At 41.4% G+C, this 16,514-nt stretch overlaps 1 protein-coding gene across 1 annotated transcript in view; it reads right to left on the bottom strand.

The window, feature by feature from the left end:
* Positions 1-16,514, bottom strand: part of LOC117882109 (FRAS1-related extracellular matrix protein 1-like) — a 100,475-nt gene that overhangs the window by 19,661 nt on the left and 64,300 nt on the right. Inside the window, 2 exon segments of the mRNA XM_034780091.1 lie at positions 4,023-4,140; positions 13,129-13,393. Of these exon segments, the coding sequence (XP_034635982.1) occupies positions 4,023-4,140; positions 13,129-13,393 (383 nt within the window).

Raw genomic sequence — 16,514 nt, 5'->3', positions numbered from 1 at the left:
TTCCAGCAAGTGCCCTCCTTTCTGCCCCTGAGCCCTGTCCCCCTCCTCTGCTTTGTGCAGAGGGGATACGGAGTGGGCGGTAGCAGGAGCAGGGGGACATCCTGATATCAGCACCCCTCTCCCCCAGCAAGCAGGAAGCTCTGGGGAGCAGTTCGAGGGCAGGAGCAGCCCGGCAGTGGGGGAAGGGACAGCTGAATTGCTGCTGGGCAGCTGCCAAGCCACATACCTTACAGGGAATTTAGGGGAGCTGATGGGGGGGGTTGACCCCCCTGGTTCTAATCCCCACACAGAGGGGCTGCTCTTCCAGAGAATGCTGCAAGCTGCCAAACGACGTTATAAGGGAGCATTGTGCAACTTTAAACGAGCTTGTTCCCTAATAGATCAGCAAAGTAACAATGAAACAACATTAACCGGGACAATGTTAAGTGGGGAGTTACTCTATTCACTTCCACTAGCTTCCCCCACTGTGCTGTGCATGGAGACAGCCGTGGTTGGGCTAGTCCCTAGAAGCACAGATTCAGCAGAGGTCTGTGTAACTCAATGTGGTCCCCCTCTAATGGTCGCTGGGCCTTGGCTACAACCTTGGCTAACAGAGCTGGGCCATTTAACTCAGGCAGCAGAGGTGTATGCAATTAGATCCAGAGTTCCCAGGTTCCATCCCAGCTGCCGATGATCCACTCAGGGGCACAGCAGCGGTCAATGGGACAAGAAGGCAAAAGACAGCTGTATCTCTCTTCAATGTACTATATATGCATTCATCCTTTGCCTCTGGAAGGTAATCCTGGTGTTGCTTCCTTAATTCTGGTGCCTAAATGAGTAACAAGGAAAACTGATTCTTGCAACAACTGTGAAGAAAGGATGAGAGCAGAGCAGCAAACTACAGTGTAGAAAGGAGGAAGAAAGCCACAGAATTTAAATCAAGAAATGTTCAGCTATTCTAACTCCTGTACATTTCGGGTTGTGTTCTTTCAAGCATGCAGCTAACTGGTAGTTTCGTTCTGAAAAAAGTCTAGAGAAGGAAAATGCTGGTATTTCAATCCCCTGTAGTGTACAGTCCATAAAAAAGGAACAAAGCTGCCCACACAGTCTGTGTCACTGTAATTCAGCCAAGTGCTGAGTTTTATACCATTGAGATACTGATCTAGCAAAACTTTCTTCACCTGTTCTGATAATTTGCACTCCTTTGGGATGTACACCTTCATGCCACTGTCCAACTAATTAGTTGCTTCACTGACTGCATTCTGCAATTCTTAAATGATGGTTCCCCACATGACATCTTATGACAACTGATAAGTAAACTAGGCCATGAGTTTAAGAAATATGCAATTTGGGCGCTACTTCCTATTAACTCTTTATATACCTTTTTTTTTATTTTTGTGAACTAAATATGAAACAATCTGGATGAAAACATGTCTGCCAAGTGACTATTTAAGACACCAACTAGAATTAAGAAAGCATCTTAACAATAGGTATTGAAGATGCAATCATGGAGATATGTTCTGAAAAGTAAGACAAAACCTTTATTATAATGTCTAGGTGTAAAAGGCATATTTTTAAAATTTCTGGCACAAGCCTATCCAATAATTCATGAGATATCGAGTTAGGATTTTAAAACAACAACAAACAAATAGAAAAGCTAAATCACAATAAATATAACCTGAGATTTAAATGGGTGAATATTTCTCGAGGTTCGAAGGCATTTCAACAGCAGCAAGCCTCAGCATCACAGTGGTTAAATGTCGTTTAAGATTTGACTGTGTTTGGTCTGGGATTCACTCTCACTTGAGAGCTGGTCAAACCAATCTTTCCAAAACACTGACTTCTGAACTTTTGCCAGAGGTGCCTCTCTCTGGTGACTGTGAAGGCTGATTTACCAGACATGTTAAACCTGTCAGCTCTGAATAAGCAGTTAAGTATGCACACACAGTAAGGAGTATGTTTAAAGTTACAGTGTTTTATTTTGCAAGCAAGCTACAGAATTTGAATTTATACCAGAAGGTTTACAAACCTTTAGCTGGAGATTTTGGGCCAGATTCTCACTGAACTGGAATAAATTCCAGTAAGTCAGTAAAACTACATTGATTTACACTGGCTAGGAATCTGATCCTCTACTCTCTAAAATGTTGAACTCTGCTTTTCTATATCATACACATTTCAGTTGTTATGGAATTCTGAATTACTGATAAAAATGAGAGAGATAAGGAACAAGAAACAATTCATTTGTTGCTGAAATGTTAGCCAGACAAACCTCACAGTACCTATAATTTTTCAATATCCAGCACCTGAAATCTCAGATGACATTACTGTCATTTGTCCACGTTATCTACAAGAAGATCAGAAAATACCAATGACACTGAAAGGAAATTAGGATACTCTAGATTACAGAGAATAAAGATGAATATCTCTAGCAATCAAGAGACAAAGGATTTTCAATGAAAGTTAATTGGTCTTTTGCTCCTAAATCATAGGATCATAGAAATGTAGGACTAGCCAGATCTTATACCCTCCAAACTTTGGCAAAGTTCAAATCCAGATCTGAACTTTATAGTGTATGCCCATTACTAATCTATATAGCTTGGAACAAACTCCATGTAGTGATGTAGTTTCTTCTGAAAAACTCACAGTTGCCATAGAGTTTAAGGCCAGAAGGGACTGCCAGATCATCTGGTCTGATGTCCTATATCTCACAGGCCACCAATGCCACCCAGCACCTGCACACTAAACCCAACAACCAAAATGAGACTATACAATGTGGAGTATCAGAAAAACAATGGATAGTGTTCACTCAAGGGGTGAATCTTAAAAGCTTTTGGTTGCTTCACACTGGTAAGCGTTCATACTCCTGATTTGCTTATCTGAACAGTTTTGGTAGAGAAATCAAATAGTCTTGTGAGATTTCCAGTACCTGGTTGGGTCAGAAATACCACAAGAAACATTTCATACTATCTTTGCCAGCAGTGTAAATCAAAATCAGGAGGCTCAGAGGTAAATGCACAATAAAATAAGTAAATCACTTTAAAAAAAATAACGTTTGTTTGCTCCAAGTTTTGGCAAACAGCACAAATTAGTTTTTGTTCTATATAAGCCTTTTAAGTCATGCCCTAGAAATAACCATTGTTAATTACTAATCAGTTAATGAACATTGGCTATTTCAGTTTACAGTATTTTGCAGTTAAGAGGCCCACTGGGCTTGGTACGTACTTTCAGATGCAGTTAATAGAGATTTGCTCTCAGATATTTTAATGGCTCCATTGTATTCAGAGAAGCACCTTCAAATTCACATGATTTTCAATATATCTGAGCCTCTCGAGCCTACACTTTTGGCCCAGATTTTTCATGGAAACATTCTCTCACACAAGATTTTCAGCAATTCTTGGCTTGAACTGAAAAGTGTAAAGCTATATCAAAATGAAAAATAATGGTATCAAGGAGGTAAGTTTTCCCAAAAGCAGGCAAAAAAAAGCAAATGGTTTGTTCCTCCCTCATAATTAGAACTAGAGCTGGGCAAAAAAAATTGTCTGAAACCTTTTTGGGCAAAAAATGCAGATTTGGCAACATAAAAATGTTTCATAAATTTGTGTCTATTTTGACAAATTATTTCAGTTGGGAAAAAAACCCTGAAAAATACTGAAACAATTTGTTCTGACATTTTCAAAATGAAATGTTTCATTTTTTTGGTTAGAAATGACTGTTCATTTCAAAATTTTCTTTAATTTTTTTTAAAAACAATCAAAAAGGTTGAAAATGGTCAAAATCAAAACAAGATGCTTTGATTTTGTTGAAATGAAAAGTTTTGTTTGACTCAAAAAGGATTTTTATGAATTTTGATTTGCCACAATTCTCGAAAAGGTTCATTTTCAATTTGACCCCAAACTGTTTATTTAAATTTCAGACTTGCCTGCAATCCAAAAAATCTGTTAATAACACAGCTCTAGTTAGAACTTAGTGGTCTTTTATTAGATACTTCTTAATTTAAGAGATGCTTCAGAAGGGAGATAGCTACATTTAATAACCATAGTTACCTATATTGTAAATTCCACTGCCTCTTCTCTCATTTGCCCATTGACCAGAAAACCATGATTGACTTTGTCAATAGCTACAAATGAAAATCTATCAATTTTCCCAGCACCCCATTTGTGTCTGTAGTACGCTTCCATGTTATTGATATCCATCTGTGTAAACTGGCCCCAATACAAGACAGTCTCTGCCATGCAGAGATGACCATACTGTGTGGGTGCTTGGTAATTATGTAAGTAAGGTTTTTTAATGGACTATCCAGGTCTGTAAGCTGAAGAACATCTGAATGAACGTTAAACTTTCAATGAAAAATAAGAGGCACAAATAACAATGCAGAATTCTACAAGAATGCAGCTCTTTATTTTTATATTTTTCGCCGTCCAACAATGAGATCTTCCTCGAAGACTTAGGCTCTGATTCAGCAAAACACTTAAGTGTGTTCTTAAGGGCTTTGCAGAATTGGGATATAAGGACTTAGTTATGGCTTTAAGGACAGTCCCAGTTTCGGGTGATGTGGAATCACATTGCTCCAAAACTTTAACCTGTTTACCCCAAAATCCTTGGTGCCTAGGAAAGCCATGCCTGCTGCACCATTTCACCTCTTCTTAGTTCCCTTGGAGAGGCCTGTGTCCTACAGGGTGTTAGTGGGGAGCCGTCTCTGTACAGACAAGAGGGTAGGACTGCAATTGTGCCTGGCTCCTGCATAGCATCTGCAAGGAGATATCAAGGGCTCTTTGTTCCCTTCCCAACCCGCCCCCTGTTTTGAGCATCCACATGGGTGCAGCTAAATGTGTGCACATTATTTTCCAGCCACCAAGATGATGCAACTAAGGGATTATTTCCTTCTAGTAGAACAAATCAGTTAGTCCAACAACACACTATGGCTGGATAACATATGGGTCCTGCACTCCTTACTGTGAAAATCATCTAGTAAAGCCAATGGGAGGTTTGTTGCATGAAGAATGCTGGATTGGTGTCATAATTCATGAAGCTGTTTAAATGGTTAAGTGTACTATACATATGGTATAAGCACTCTGGTACTGATGAATTTTGAGTGCTGTATTCAGTTTAAATAATATATGTTGCATTCTTTTACTGGGCTCTGAAGGTGGTAACATGTCCTCAAATATAGGAAAAGCAATGCTTGCTCCAGATAACCACTCACTTCCACTCATGGGCTTGGGCATCTGTACTACGGGACGGGTTGCAGAACAAAGAGCAAATGGGTGATATTTACAAATATATCCACCATTTTAGATTCCCAGGCCGTTTTCTGACAGCTTCTAATCTAAAAGAGGCTTGAGCTGAGATTTTCATAGGTAGTGCTTAGATCTCTAAATACTGCACTTCATGTTCTTAATCACATCTGCTACAGAGAGGAGGCTATGAATAATTAACTATGCCTCCAACATTACAGTCATAGATTATGGTGGTGGTGACTGGTGGACTGCCATGCGCAGCATAAACCATTTAGGAAACTCTGTTATCCACTTTCCCTTTATATTTGTCTTGCAGTCACTTCCTGCTTAAAAGGGTAAATCTTTCACCACTTTAATTAAAGCATTTAAAATAATTTACACTGAAATTGTATGTGCTCGGGTTTGTCAAAATTGATGCTTTAATAACATGTCATCCCTTTTTTCGATTGCCCTGAAATCTGTTAAAATTACCACTAATCTAATTGGGAACAAAGTTGTCAAATGCACGCAGCTCTGACAGTTTGTCTTTCTGCAAACTGCCGACAGATTGCAAGTTACGCATGTGTTGAGCAGATGGGTAAGTTAAAAGGAACACAGGGAAAAAAAAGAAGCAATTTATTAAATCACCTGGAACCAGCAGCTCCATTCCAAAAATAGTGAGAATGAAATATAGCAAGGGCTAGGAGAGTTGGCACTGGAACATGCCAGAAGGTACCAGTTACAAAACAAGATAAACATTTTGAGAAGCCTCAGCTGTGTTGAAGAATAATGAGGAGTTATTTAACCCAATATAGATTACCAGCAGAAATTAATTTAGGGCACAGGGTTTTTTTAAAAATGATTTTTAACTCCTTCGTTCTTGAAAAGCAGGCATCTCTCTCTCCCCCATGCCTCCCCACAATAACCCAGTGTGCCCGTTTTAAATCACCTATGGTGGAAGAGCCATACAGACGATGCCCTCTGCTACAGGTACTTAGCACATAATCTCTTTTGTGTGATCAGCCTCCATTTATTGAGGGGATGCCAAATCCAGCCGTGAATGTGGAACTGACAATGCTATACCACCACTGCAACTCCAGGCTAGTATTTGGATTTTATCTTCAATAGAGGGAACCTAAATATTAGCTGTAGTCTGAGCAGATATAGGAAAATGTCAGGTCTCTCTAAATGCAATCGTTTTTTGGGTGAGTCATTTCTAGGCTGCTCACTGTTAATACGTGTAGATCAAGGGCTATTTATCATTACTTTATTTGTGTTACAATAGTGCTTAGGAACCCCGGTCAGGGCCCAATTGTGCTGACAAGCAGAGCCAAGTAGACAAATAGCAAAGATGATGGCCCCTGCTCCAGAGAGTTTATAGCCTAGATGAAAGACAGGGCAGGGCAGGTGAACAAAACAGACGGACAGGACATGGGTAAGAAGGGAGAGGAGATAACATAAGGGAGAGGGTTTAGCAGAATAATAGAGGTCCTGACTCGCCACTTGACCAGCCAATGCCAGGCAGGAATGATTTGTAGGTGTCGCAGCAGAAGTAGGTTTTAAGGAGGGATTTGAACGAGGATAAGGTGGTGGCTGTATGAGGGTGAAGGTGCTTGAGAGAAGTGGAGTGGCTGGCGACTGAGGCTAAATCACTAGCAGAGCAAAGGCGGGAGTCAATGGTGTGATAAGACAGTAAACATGAGTGATAGGGCAGGGGCAAATAGTAAAAGGATCCTAAAGGCAGAGATAAGGTGATCAGGCTTTTTCAGTAGAGGAACACAAAGAGGGAATTGATGCAGTTAGAGCAACACGTCAAGAAGATACAGCAGCATTCTGAATGGACTTAGAGTGGCAATGTGGCTGACTTCCAGGCCAGAGAGGAGGAGACTACATTAGTCAAGGGATGAGATGGTCAGGACTTGGACAAGAGGCTTGGCAGGACAGACAAAGAGGCTGAATCTTTGAAGTGTTATGTAGGCAGAGGTGCCGAGACTTGGATATGGCCTGGTAGCATGAGTCAAGAGCCAAATCAAAAATGATGCCTCGATTGAAGGCTTGCATGATAGGGAGGATGGTGGTGGTATCCATGGTGACAGAGAAACAGCAGAGAAGGGGAAAGCTTCATGAGGGAGAGAGAGAGGAAGAAGAGGGAAATCAGAAGCTTATTTTTGGCAGTGTTGAGCTTGAAGTTGTTGGCTGAATATCCACGAGTGGGTGACAAAAAGACAGGCCAAGATGCACAATAGGATAGGGGGTGAAGAACAGGTCTTTAGTAGAGAGGAAGACTTGAGTCATAAATGCAGTTATGGTATTTGAAGCCATGCTTGTGGATAGGAGTGTGTGACTAGCACATAGGAGGAGCGCAGATATTACTTGTGTGTTATGCTAAATGTGGTGAGTCTTGCTAACTCTGGCTGGTGAAATCTCTACTCCTAATAACGATGCTGTAATCTCGCCAACACTGATTGGCCGATTCCATAACAGCACAGTTCATATAACGGTAAGGGTGCAACAGGGCAATATTTCCATAAGTGACACAAAATGTATAGCAATAACAATTAGCAGCTACCTGGAGCCAGAGTGTGACATGCACTACATACCCATAGCACAAAGCAAGAACTCTGCTCACATCTCTGCATCAGCTACCCACTCTTTGGGTATGTCTGGGTAGGAAAAAAGGGCATATTTTTCAATCATGTTAGCTCAAGATAGCTTAATGTGATTAAGAAACCCTATTAAAATGCAGGTAAATACATCTGAAGTTAGGTTAGCTGGCCTTGTTGAGCTAACATGATTGGGGAAAAAACACCATTTACCCATCAAGACATGGCCTTTGATTCCGGAGGTTAATTCCTTCCCCACTGAAGTTGAGTTCAATAGGACCAGGATTTCATCTGACATGAGTAGGAGTAAGTAGGTGCTGCATTCCCCCGCTGCTCCCAGAACAGGATGGTGGAAAACTGGCAGAGAGAGAGAGATGGAGTCTTGGCTCTACCATCCCTCTCCTCACTGGCCACTGCTGCTGACGCACCATGGGATTGTCAGAATTCACTGCTGGTACAGGCCAGAAACAAACTACTACTCCCCCTAGAGCAGTGGTTCTTAACCTTTGCTGCAGCCTGCACCCCTTTGGTTCTCAAAATATGTTCTCGCACCCCTCATCAAAAATCAAAATATGTTCTCACACCCCTTTTCAAAAATCATTGAAGTAGGTCAGTTCTTTAAACCTAGATGTATTTTTGTTTGCATATTCTAGTAATCGTTAAAAAATGTATAATGTTAATACATACATAGGTTTGATGAAACAAAGTAGTTGTACTTACATGCCTGTGCTTAATGCGTGTTTTCAATGATTTACCTTCTAAAAAAATCTGGCATGTCTCACACCCCAGAAAGGGCATCTCGCACCCCCTAGGAGGTGTGTGCATCCCAGGTTAAGAACCACTGCCCTAGAGCAAGGGGGAAGTAGAGAAGGAATCACAATTCCTGGGGTGTCCGAGTCCTAATGCCATGCACAGTTACTCCTTCATGGGGGAGGGCAGGGGGAAAGCATCTCACACAGCACCCTTAGCTCAACACGGGGCCTACAGACACAGTTTAGCCCTTAGGGCTTTACAGTTTCAAAAGATTTTAATTTTCAAAAGAAGGACTGAGGCCCCTGGCCTTTCACAACACCTACTTGCTGATGGGTGCAGATGTGGAACTGAGCTCTGTGCCACATGGGGAGTGTGTGTGCATCCCTTGTGTAGCCCCTCTAATTACACACACACACACCATGTCTAGAGGAACTATACCAGTTCCACTGCCAGAAAGCACTCCACACCTGTAAAAGAGGGACCAGGATTTACTCCATGGAAACCAAACCAAACAACTGAATGAATCCAAAAGAATCACTCACACAAACACACCCAATGTTCTGGACAGAGAAGCACATTACAAAATAAGGAGACTCTTTGCAGCAGCATTATGAACTTTCTTTATAAAGCCAAAGAGCCAGTGTAAAATGGACCTAGCACAACTGAAATAAATGCAGTTCTATTGATTTACACCAGCTAACAGTCTTGGCCTAGAATACAAAACATTGGGGAACCATTCTTCAAGGGCAAAAGCAAACATAGTTCAAGTGAGCTCAAGGGAACTGGGCCCACAGACACCAGTGAATTGGTTCCATTTTATGGATGTTTTTAGGGAGGAAAATAGTTCATAAAAATAATTGCAAATATGAGGTTAAAGGAAGAGCTGGTTAGAAAATGGAATGCTCCTTTCGATCTCTTTTCCCCATCAAAATTTTGAAGAAAAGCTTTGCTGAAATTTCAAAATTTTGAGATGTTTTAGCAGTTCTAGTTAAAAGGTTCTGTACATTTGCATAGAGTGGATGGTGTTTGCACAACTCCTCTTCATTACTGATAGCATGCCTTAAATAAAAAACATTTCCAAAAGAAACAGGGCTGGAATTCTCAACTACCTTGTGTGACGGGTTCGGTCACAGAGATCCCCTTGGGATTGTCACCTGACATGCTGAATTTACCTCTGAGCCCATTTTCCCTGCCAGCTTGGGACTCCAGAACCCTGCCTTGTAGAGCCAGACACACTAGCCTGCTGCAACACAGACCCAGGTCTGATCCCATGCCCCCATAGCTGCAGACTTTAACCAAAAACTACTCAGCAGGTCACCTATCTCCAGCACCCAGACTCCCAAACCCCAAATAAATCTGTTTTACTCTGTATAAAGCATATACAGGGTAAACTCATAAATTGTTCACCCTCTATAACGCTGATAGAGAGATGCACAACTGTTTGCTCCCCCAGGTGTTAATCTCTGAGTTTACTAATAAACAAAAGTGATTTTAGGGGGAGGGATAGCTCAGTGGTTTGAGCATTTGCCTGCTAAACCTAGGGCTGAGAGTTCAGTCCTTGAGGGGACCACTTAGGGATCTGAGGCAAAATCAGTACTTGGTCCTGCTAGTGAAGGCAGCGGGCTGGACTCAATGACCTTTCAAGGTCCCTTCCAGCTCTATGAGATAGGTATATCTCCATATATTATATTATTAAGTATAAAAAGTAGGATTTAAGTGGTTTCAAGTAATAACAGACAGAACAAAGTAAATCACCAAGCAAAATAAAACAAAATAGGCAAGTCTAAGCCTAATACATTAAGAAATAAATTTGTTAGTCTCTAAGGTGCCACTCCTCGTTGTTTTTGTCTAGTCTTTCACAGACTAGACTCCTTCATAGTCTGGGCCCAATCCTTTCCCCTGTACAGTCCTTGATAGTTCCAGCAGGCATCTTAGGTGAAAAGCAGGGGCTTTCTCATGACTGGGACCCACTATGTTCTGTTCCACCCCCTTAAAAAAAAAAAATTAATGGAGATATCCCATCTCCTAGAACTGGAAGGGACCTTGAAAGGTCATCGAGTCCAGCCCCCTGCCTTCACTAGCAGGACTAGCTTTTATAGCTTTTGCACAAGGCGGGAATCTTTCATCTCTCTGGGTCCCTGCCCCTCATTCTAAATGGAGAAGCACCAGGTTTAAGATGGATTCCAGTATCAGGTGACATGTTCACATGTCCTGTGAGACCCCAGCCTTCATTCTTCCAGGGCTAGCCTGCACGCAGCCAGGAAGGCTTGCAAGTAAACAGACCATTTACAACCAATTGTCCTAGTCAATGGGAGCCATCAAGATTCTAAACCATCATCAATGGCCCACACTTTGCAAAATTACAATAGGACCTCAGAGTTATATTTATACTTCTAGCTTCAGATACAAGTATGATACATACATACAAATAGGATGAACACACTCAGTAGATTATGAGATTTGTAATGATACCTTACAAGAGACCTTTCGCATAAAGCATATTCCAGTTACATTATATTCACACTCATAAGCATATTTCCATAAAACATTATGGAGTGCAGCGTTACACCTTGCACCTTGTGTGCTTTCTGCATTCACTCTGCAAAGGGGTAAGTGACAACACTTGATGCAAGGCAGAGGAAATAGAATATAAACTAGGTAATAGTCATGGTAAGCCTGATTCTGAACTAATTTCCCCTGGTGCAAATCAGAAGTCATTGTATTGAAATGAATGGAGTTATACCAGCATGAGCAACAGCAAAGTCAAAGCAACAATATAAAGGAAAAAAATGTAATAAAAATGATCAGGCAGGTCCTAGATCCAGAGGGCTAGTCACTCAGGGTACGTCTACACTACAATTAAAAACCCACGGCTGGCCCGTGCCAGCTGACTCGAGCTCAGAAACTCAGGGGTTCAGGCTAAGGAGCTGTTTAACTGCGGTGTAGACATTAGGGGTCGGACTGGAGCCTAGGATCTAGGACCCTGCAAGGAGGGAGGGTCCCAGCTCAAGCCCGAACATCTACTCTGTAATTAAACAGCCTCATAGCCCGAGCCCCATGAGCTTAAGTCAGCTGGCACAGGCCAGCTGCAAGTGTCTAACTGCAGTGTAGACATACCCTCTGTTCCTGTGCTTAGTGCAGGCACACCAGTGGCGAGGCAAAGGGACTTTAAGCAACTTTTGTGCCCTCCATATTCTGGGTCTGATCCCCAACATAAATTAGATTGGCCCCATGGATACTCCAACCTATGTTAGGCAGTTACAGCCCCTTAACAGCCATTTCACAGCTAAGAGTAGCCAGCATGCAGCTGTGAATACACCCCCTCCCTCCCTGCCACAGCCCAAGCCCAGGGCAGCTTTTTGGGTATTATTACAGCAGCCCATGGAAACCGCTTATACTGGGGAAGATTCCTGCAGGTGGCTCTGTCTCCTTTACACCTCCTGGATGGTGTAAAAGGGCTGTAGAAGCTTGCACCTACTTTTTAATGTTCCCTTTCTCCAAGAGTTTTGAAGGGGGGGGGGAGAAGAGATTCTCTCTCATATCCAAGTGGGTCATAATTTAGAATCTATGATTTATTTAATGGTGGTTTTAACCCCACTTAGAAATAGACCACTTTCATGATTTATTGATTGCTTCTTCCCCTTGTTAATTTGACTCATTTCTTAGGAAATTATTCCTAGTTAATCATAGTAAGAATAAAATTAGTTATAGTACCCATTTTGCTGCAAAGGGAGCGTAAATAACTTTTAAAGCAGATCGGAAAGAAAAACATGTTTAAAAAGCCCAGAAGAATATATAAAATGATATTTCAGAGTGGGCAGTAAATCAAGTCTCTGCCCTGTTACTGGGCAGAGTTGCTCAGAAATTTGCATTCCACTGGAGTATGGTTTTCACAGCAGGTTCTTATCAATTGAATTTGCCACATCTTTTGGGAAACACACCATTCTGGAAGATAAAATCTCCTGCCTCCCCCACTCCATTCATAGGATTAAAAAAAACAGCCCTGTTGTGTGCCTTTTTTACCCACTGGAGGAATATAAAACCATTATATTTAAGTATCATAATAACCAACATATGCTTTTTCTTAGAAACGACACCACCATCTGGATTAAGTTCTACCGATAATTTCAGACAACGTTACCAGTTTTTCTTTCTTCAGGAGGAAGAAACTGACCAGAGAGCAACTACCTTTTCAGATGGGGAATAGATTATTTTCCTTGCCCCACCACCTGAGATCTTGGAAAGGGCAGGGGGAAAAAAACCCCTCTTAAATGTACTAACATATTTTGATTTCACATGCTAATTGATTACGAACATCTAGCCAGGTATCCCTCAATACTAAGCATGCATGTCTCCTATTGCCTTTGGACACATGACTTCAATAATAAAAATATGTCATGACTGTACTGATGAAAATATACCACGATATTATTGTAGCAGTCTCTTCGCTACTACCATATCGGTCATTAAATACTGCACTTATTGCACGGTATAGGGAGTAAATGAGAAGCAAATTTAACCCTTAGCCTACTCAAGGTCTTTAAATACATTGGAGAGTAACGGGGAAGCCTTCTCACCTGAATGAATCCTTACTAGCCTCATGGCTATAGTCATGAATGTAGCAGACCTTCTGGGCTACCACATCCAACTGGCTGTAACTGGAAATGGGCATGCCGGGATAATTGATGTACTCAATCTGACCGTGCACAGGTGGCACAGAGACGGCATACAGCAGCTTCTCGGGTTTGCTAGTGCCATCTGTTGCCATAAGAACATCTGTCGTCAAGGTCACCCTGTCACCCTCTGTTAAAGTTACAGGTTTGGTGAGTAGAACAATGTCCCCTAAAAAAAATAAAATAAAAAAAATCTCAGGAAGAGAAATTAAAAGGGGGGATAATCCTTTTACATTCCACGGTGGGGAGGGGGCGGAAATCAGCTTTTTGTACAGAGAGGGAGAGGTCGGGCAAATGAACCACAAAACACTGTAGGGGATTTAACAAAGAGAACTTTATCAAAACAGCTTGGGAAAGGATTTTTTGTTTTAGCTTGCCAGGTTTTGGATTTTCCTCAGTTAAATTACTATTTTTTATAGCACAAAGAAACTTTAACTTAGGTACGTACAAGACATTTGCAACAGTACAACCATACAGATCGAGAAGCATTTGTTTTAAAAACAAAACATTCCTCCTTCTGATTTTTCATTTCCAATCTGATCCATACAATATGGAGATTCCACTCAAAAAAGTGTGTGTGCACACTGTGTGTGTGTGTGTGTGTACATATGCATGCATAGTTTTGCATGTATGGGAGTTCCCCAAAATATTTAAACTGGCTTTGAGGTTTTCTCTTTGTGGAGAGAGAATGACCCATTTGTTCACAAAGAACAATTAAGTTAATAGGCCCAAATGAGCCGATTGACAAAATGCCTTAATGAACTAAGCACTAAGCACAACATTGCATTTTAAGCTGATAGCGCTATGTGATGCTGTAATCTCGGCAACAGAGGTTCCATATCCATTAGATTTATTTTTTAAAATCACAGCGGCACAGGAAGATCAACACAATTCTCTCCCATTTACAAAACAGCAGCCAAAATACATTAAAATCACGAGGAGTTGGACAACTAGGATCAGAAGTAGAAATAATTTGCCAGTTCGCAGCCCTCTGATACAGTTCTAAAGTATCCACTCTTAACTCTCCTAGGTTATAAAAAATGAAAGTATTAAAGTTACAACACAATGAGTTGGGTGACAACAATGGGACAAAAGGGGAGAATGGCATCTTGGACTATCCCAGGGCTTAGGATGAGTGATCTTCATATCACCATGAGGAAGTCAAAGGCTGAAGCAAAGAGAAACTTTACGTTTGATAGGATACATAAAAAGAAAAAATGCCATGCCAATTTCCCAATGCACTGCTGCAGATTAACATGTTGATGATAACGGACAAGCAGGGTGTTTGTAGCATTGAGCCAGCAGTTTTCATGCCTCTTACCTTCTTATAATGTTGCCAGTTGACTTGCATGTACAACAGAGCTCCTATTATTCATGTAAGTCAGTTAGCAATATTGGGGATGGTAGATTCTAAATATGTATTTTTTTTATTCCTGCTGCAAACTCTGTTCTGCACCAAGTTTGCGGCACTGCTCTCAAAACCAGTTTGATGGTTCAATCTTACCCAAAATGTTTCATGGCTATTAACCATGAAAACCATCATTGCTGGCTTCCCACTGCATCTGCTGTGCTGTACTGGTATGCCACTGAAACCAATGGGACACTAGGATGTACTGCATCTACTATATTTCGTGCATTAAGCAGGTGACTAATTGCTTAGGAATTTATTCATGGTTAACCACAGTATAAACACAATTAGTTATTTTGCCTTTATAAAGTGAATGTAACCAACACTTGAAAGAAATTTTTGGGGAAATTAAAAAAAATAAATAAACACCAACACAAAACTCTTCCTTGGAACACATACTTGAAAATGCAGGACTTGGAACATTTGGTAGAAGTCAAGTAATTAAAGTTGTGTTTTAAAGAGAGGTGGGGGGTTTCCAGTTATATGTTGCCTCTAGGAAAGAGTATTACTACATTCATAATGCTCATCTGAAGTCTGGGAGTCATTTCCAGGCTATTTCCAAAAGAGATCAAGGCGTGTGGGAGGAAACATCAAAGTCAAGGAGAGAGGAACAAAGCTGGCAGGGGAAGGATGGTCCAGAAGTCAGGGAGCTTGCCTGAAACTCAGGAGACACGGCCTCTGTGCTCCCCCTTAATCAGGCTTTGTGGCAACTACACAAGGCCTTAGCATTTTTGAGTGGGCCTATAAAACAATTTTTTCCCCTGTCCCCAAAATGTAACTGACTTCAGTTCACTGTGATCACAACACTCAGCATAAGGGCACCTTGAAGATTTGAGGGAGAAGCCCCTACGGTTTGTTAGACATTAGACAATTAGGTCGGTTTACCTACATCAGTCAGGGGTGAGCAGCATAGTTAAGCCAGCCATTCAGGGACATGTATTACCTACGCCAATGGGCAAATCCCTCCTATCGGCGTAGGTAGTGTCTACACTGTAGGTAGGGTCAGCATAGCTAGTGTTATCAATATACTTCAAAGCACTTTCCAAGATCAGCATCATTATCCCCATTTTAGAGATGGGAAAGTGAAGCACGGGGAGGTGAAGTTACCCAAGGTAACTCTGTAACCTAATGGCAATGTTTAAAAAAATACATCCAAGCCTGTGCTGACAGAAGGTTGCCAGCCACTGAAGGGTTGTGTGTTCATTCTAGTGTTGTTACTATTTCTTACATTCCTGGGGCCCACAGTGTGCTAAGCATTACATTAACAAAGACAGGCACATCCCCCGCTCTAAAGAGCTTCTATCTAAATAAAAGACAAGACTAAACAAATGAGAGGAACAAACATTATGGGGTGCAGGGAAATAGAGGGGATGGAGTACAGAGGTTACAAATATAAGATTATGCAGATACTCAGCTGTAGCAAGCCAGAGCCTCAACTTGTGTAAATTGTTGTGGCTCACTTGAAGGCCATGCAGCTATGGCAATTTACACAAGCTGAGGATTTAGCCACTCATATTTACATCTTAAAACAAATTAAGGAATTTAGTTTTCTTTGCAAAATGTATATAGTATTTTTCAAACGCTAGTGAATTGATCATCACAAAACACCAGCAAGGTGGGCAAGTATTATTATCCCCATTTTACAGAAGGGGAAAAATAAGGCAGAAAGGTTTGGGGCCAAGTTCTCAAGAGTAGTCTTTACACTGAGATGCCCAACTTGAGATGCTTAAGTTGTGTCTAACTGGCAGTTTTGGGGAATCTTTCCCTTGCTGTCATGGGTCTGTTTAGACCAACAATATCAAGTTACCAAACCATTCTCAGAGTCGTGCTAGATAATGCGGTGCTAAGAACGCCAGCAGCTGGTCGAGGGTAGCGCCCATAC

The sequence above is a fragment of the Trachemys scripta genome, chromosome 8 (assembly GCF_013100865.1).
Source record: "Trachemys scripta elegans isolate TJP31775 chromosome 8, CAS_Tse_1.0, whole genome shotgun sequence".
Lineage (NCBI taxonomy): Eukaryota > Metazoa > Chordata > Testudines > Emydidae > Trachemys > Trachemys scripta.
The sequence above is the reverse complement of the archived record's forward strand: the minus strand, read 5'-3'. Positions and strand labels throughout refer to the sequence as shown.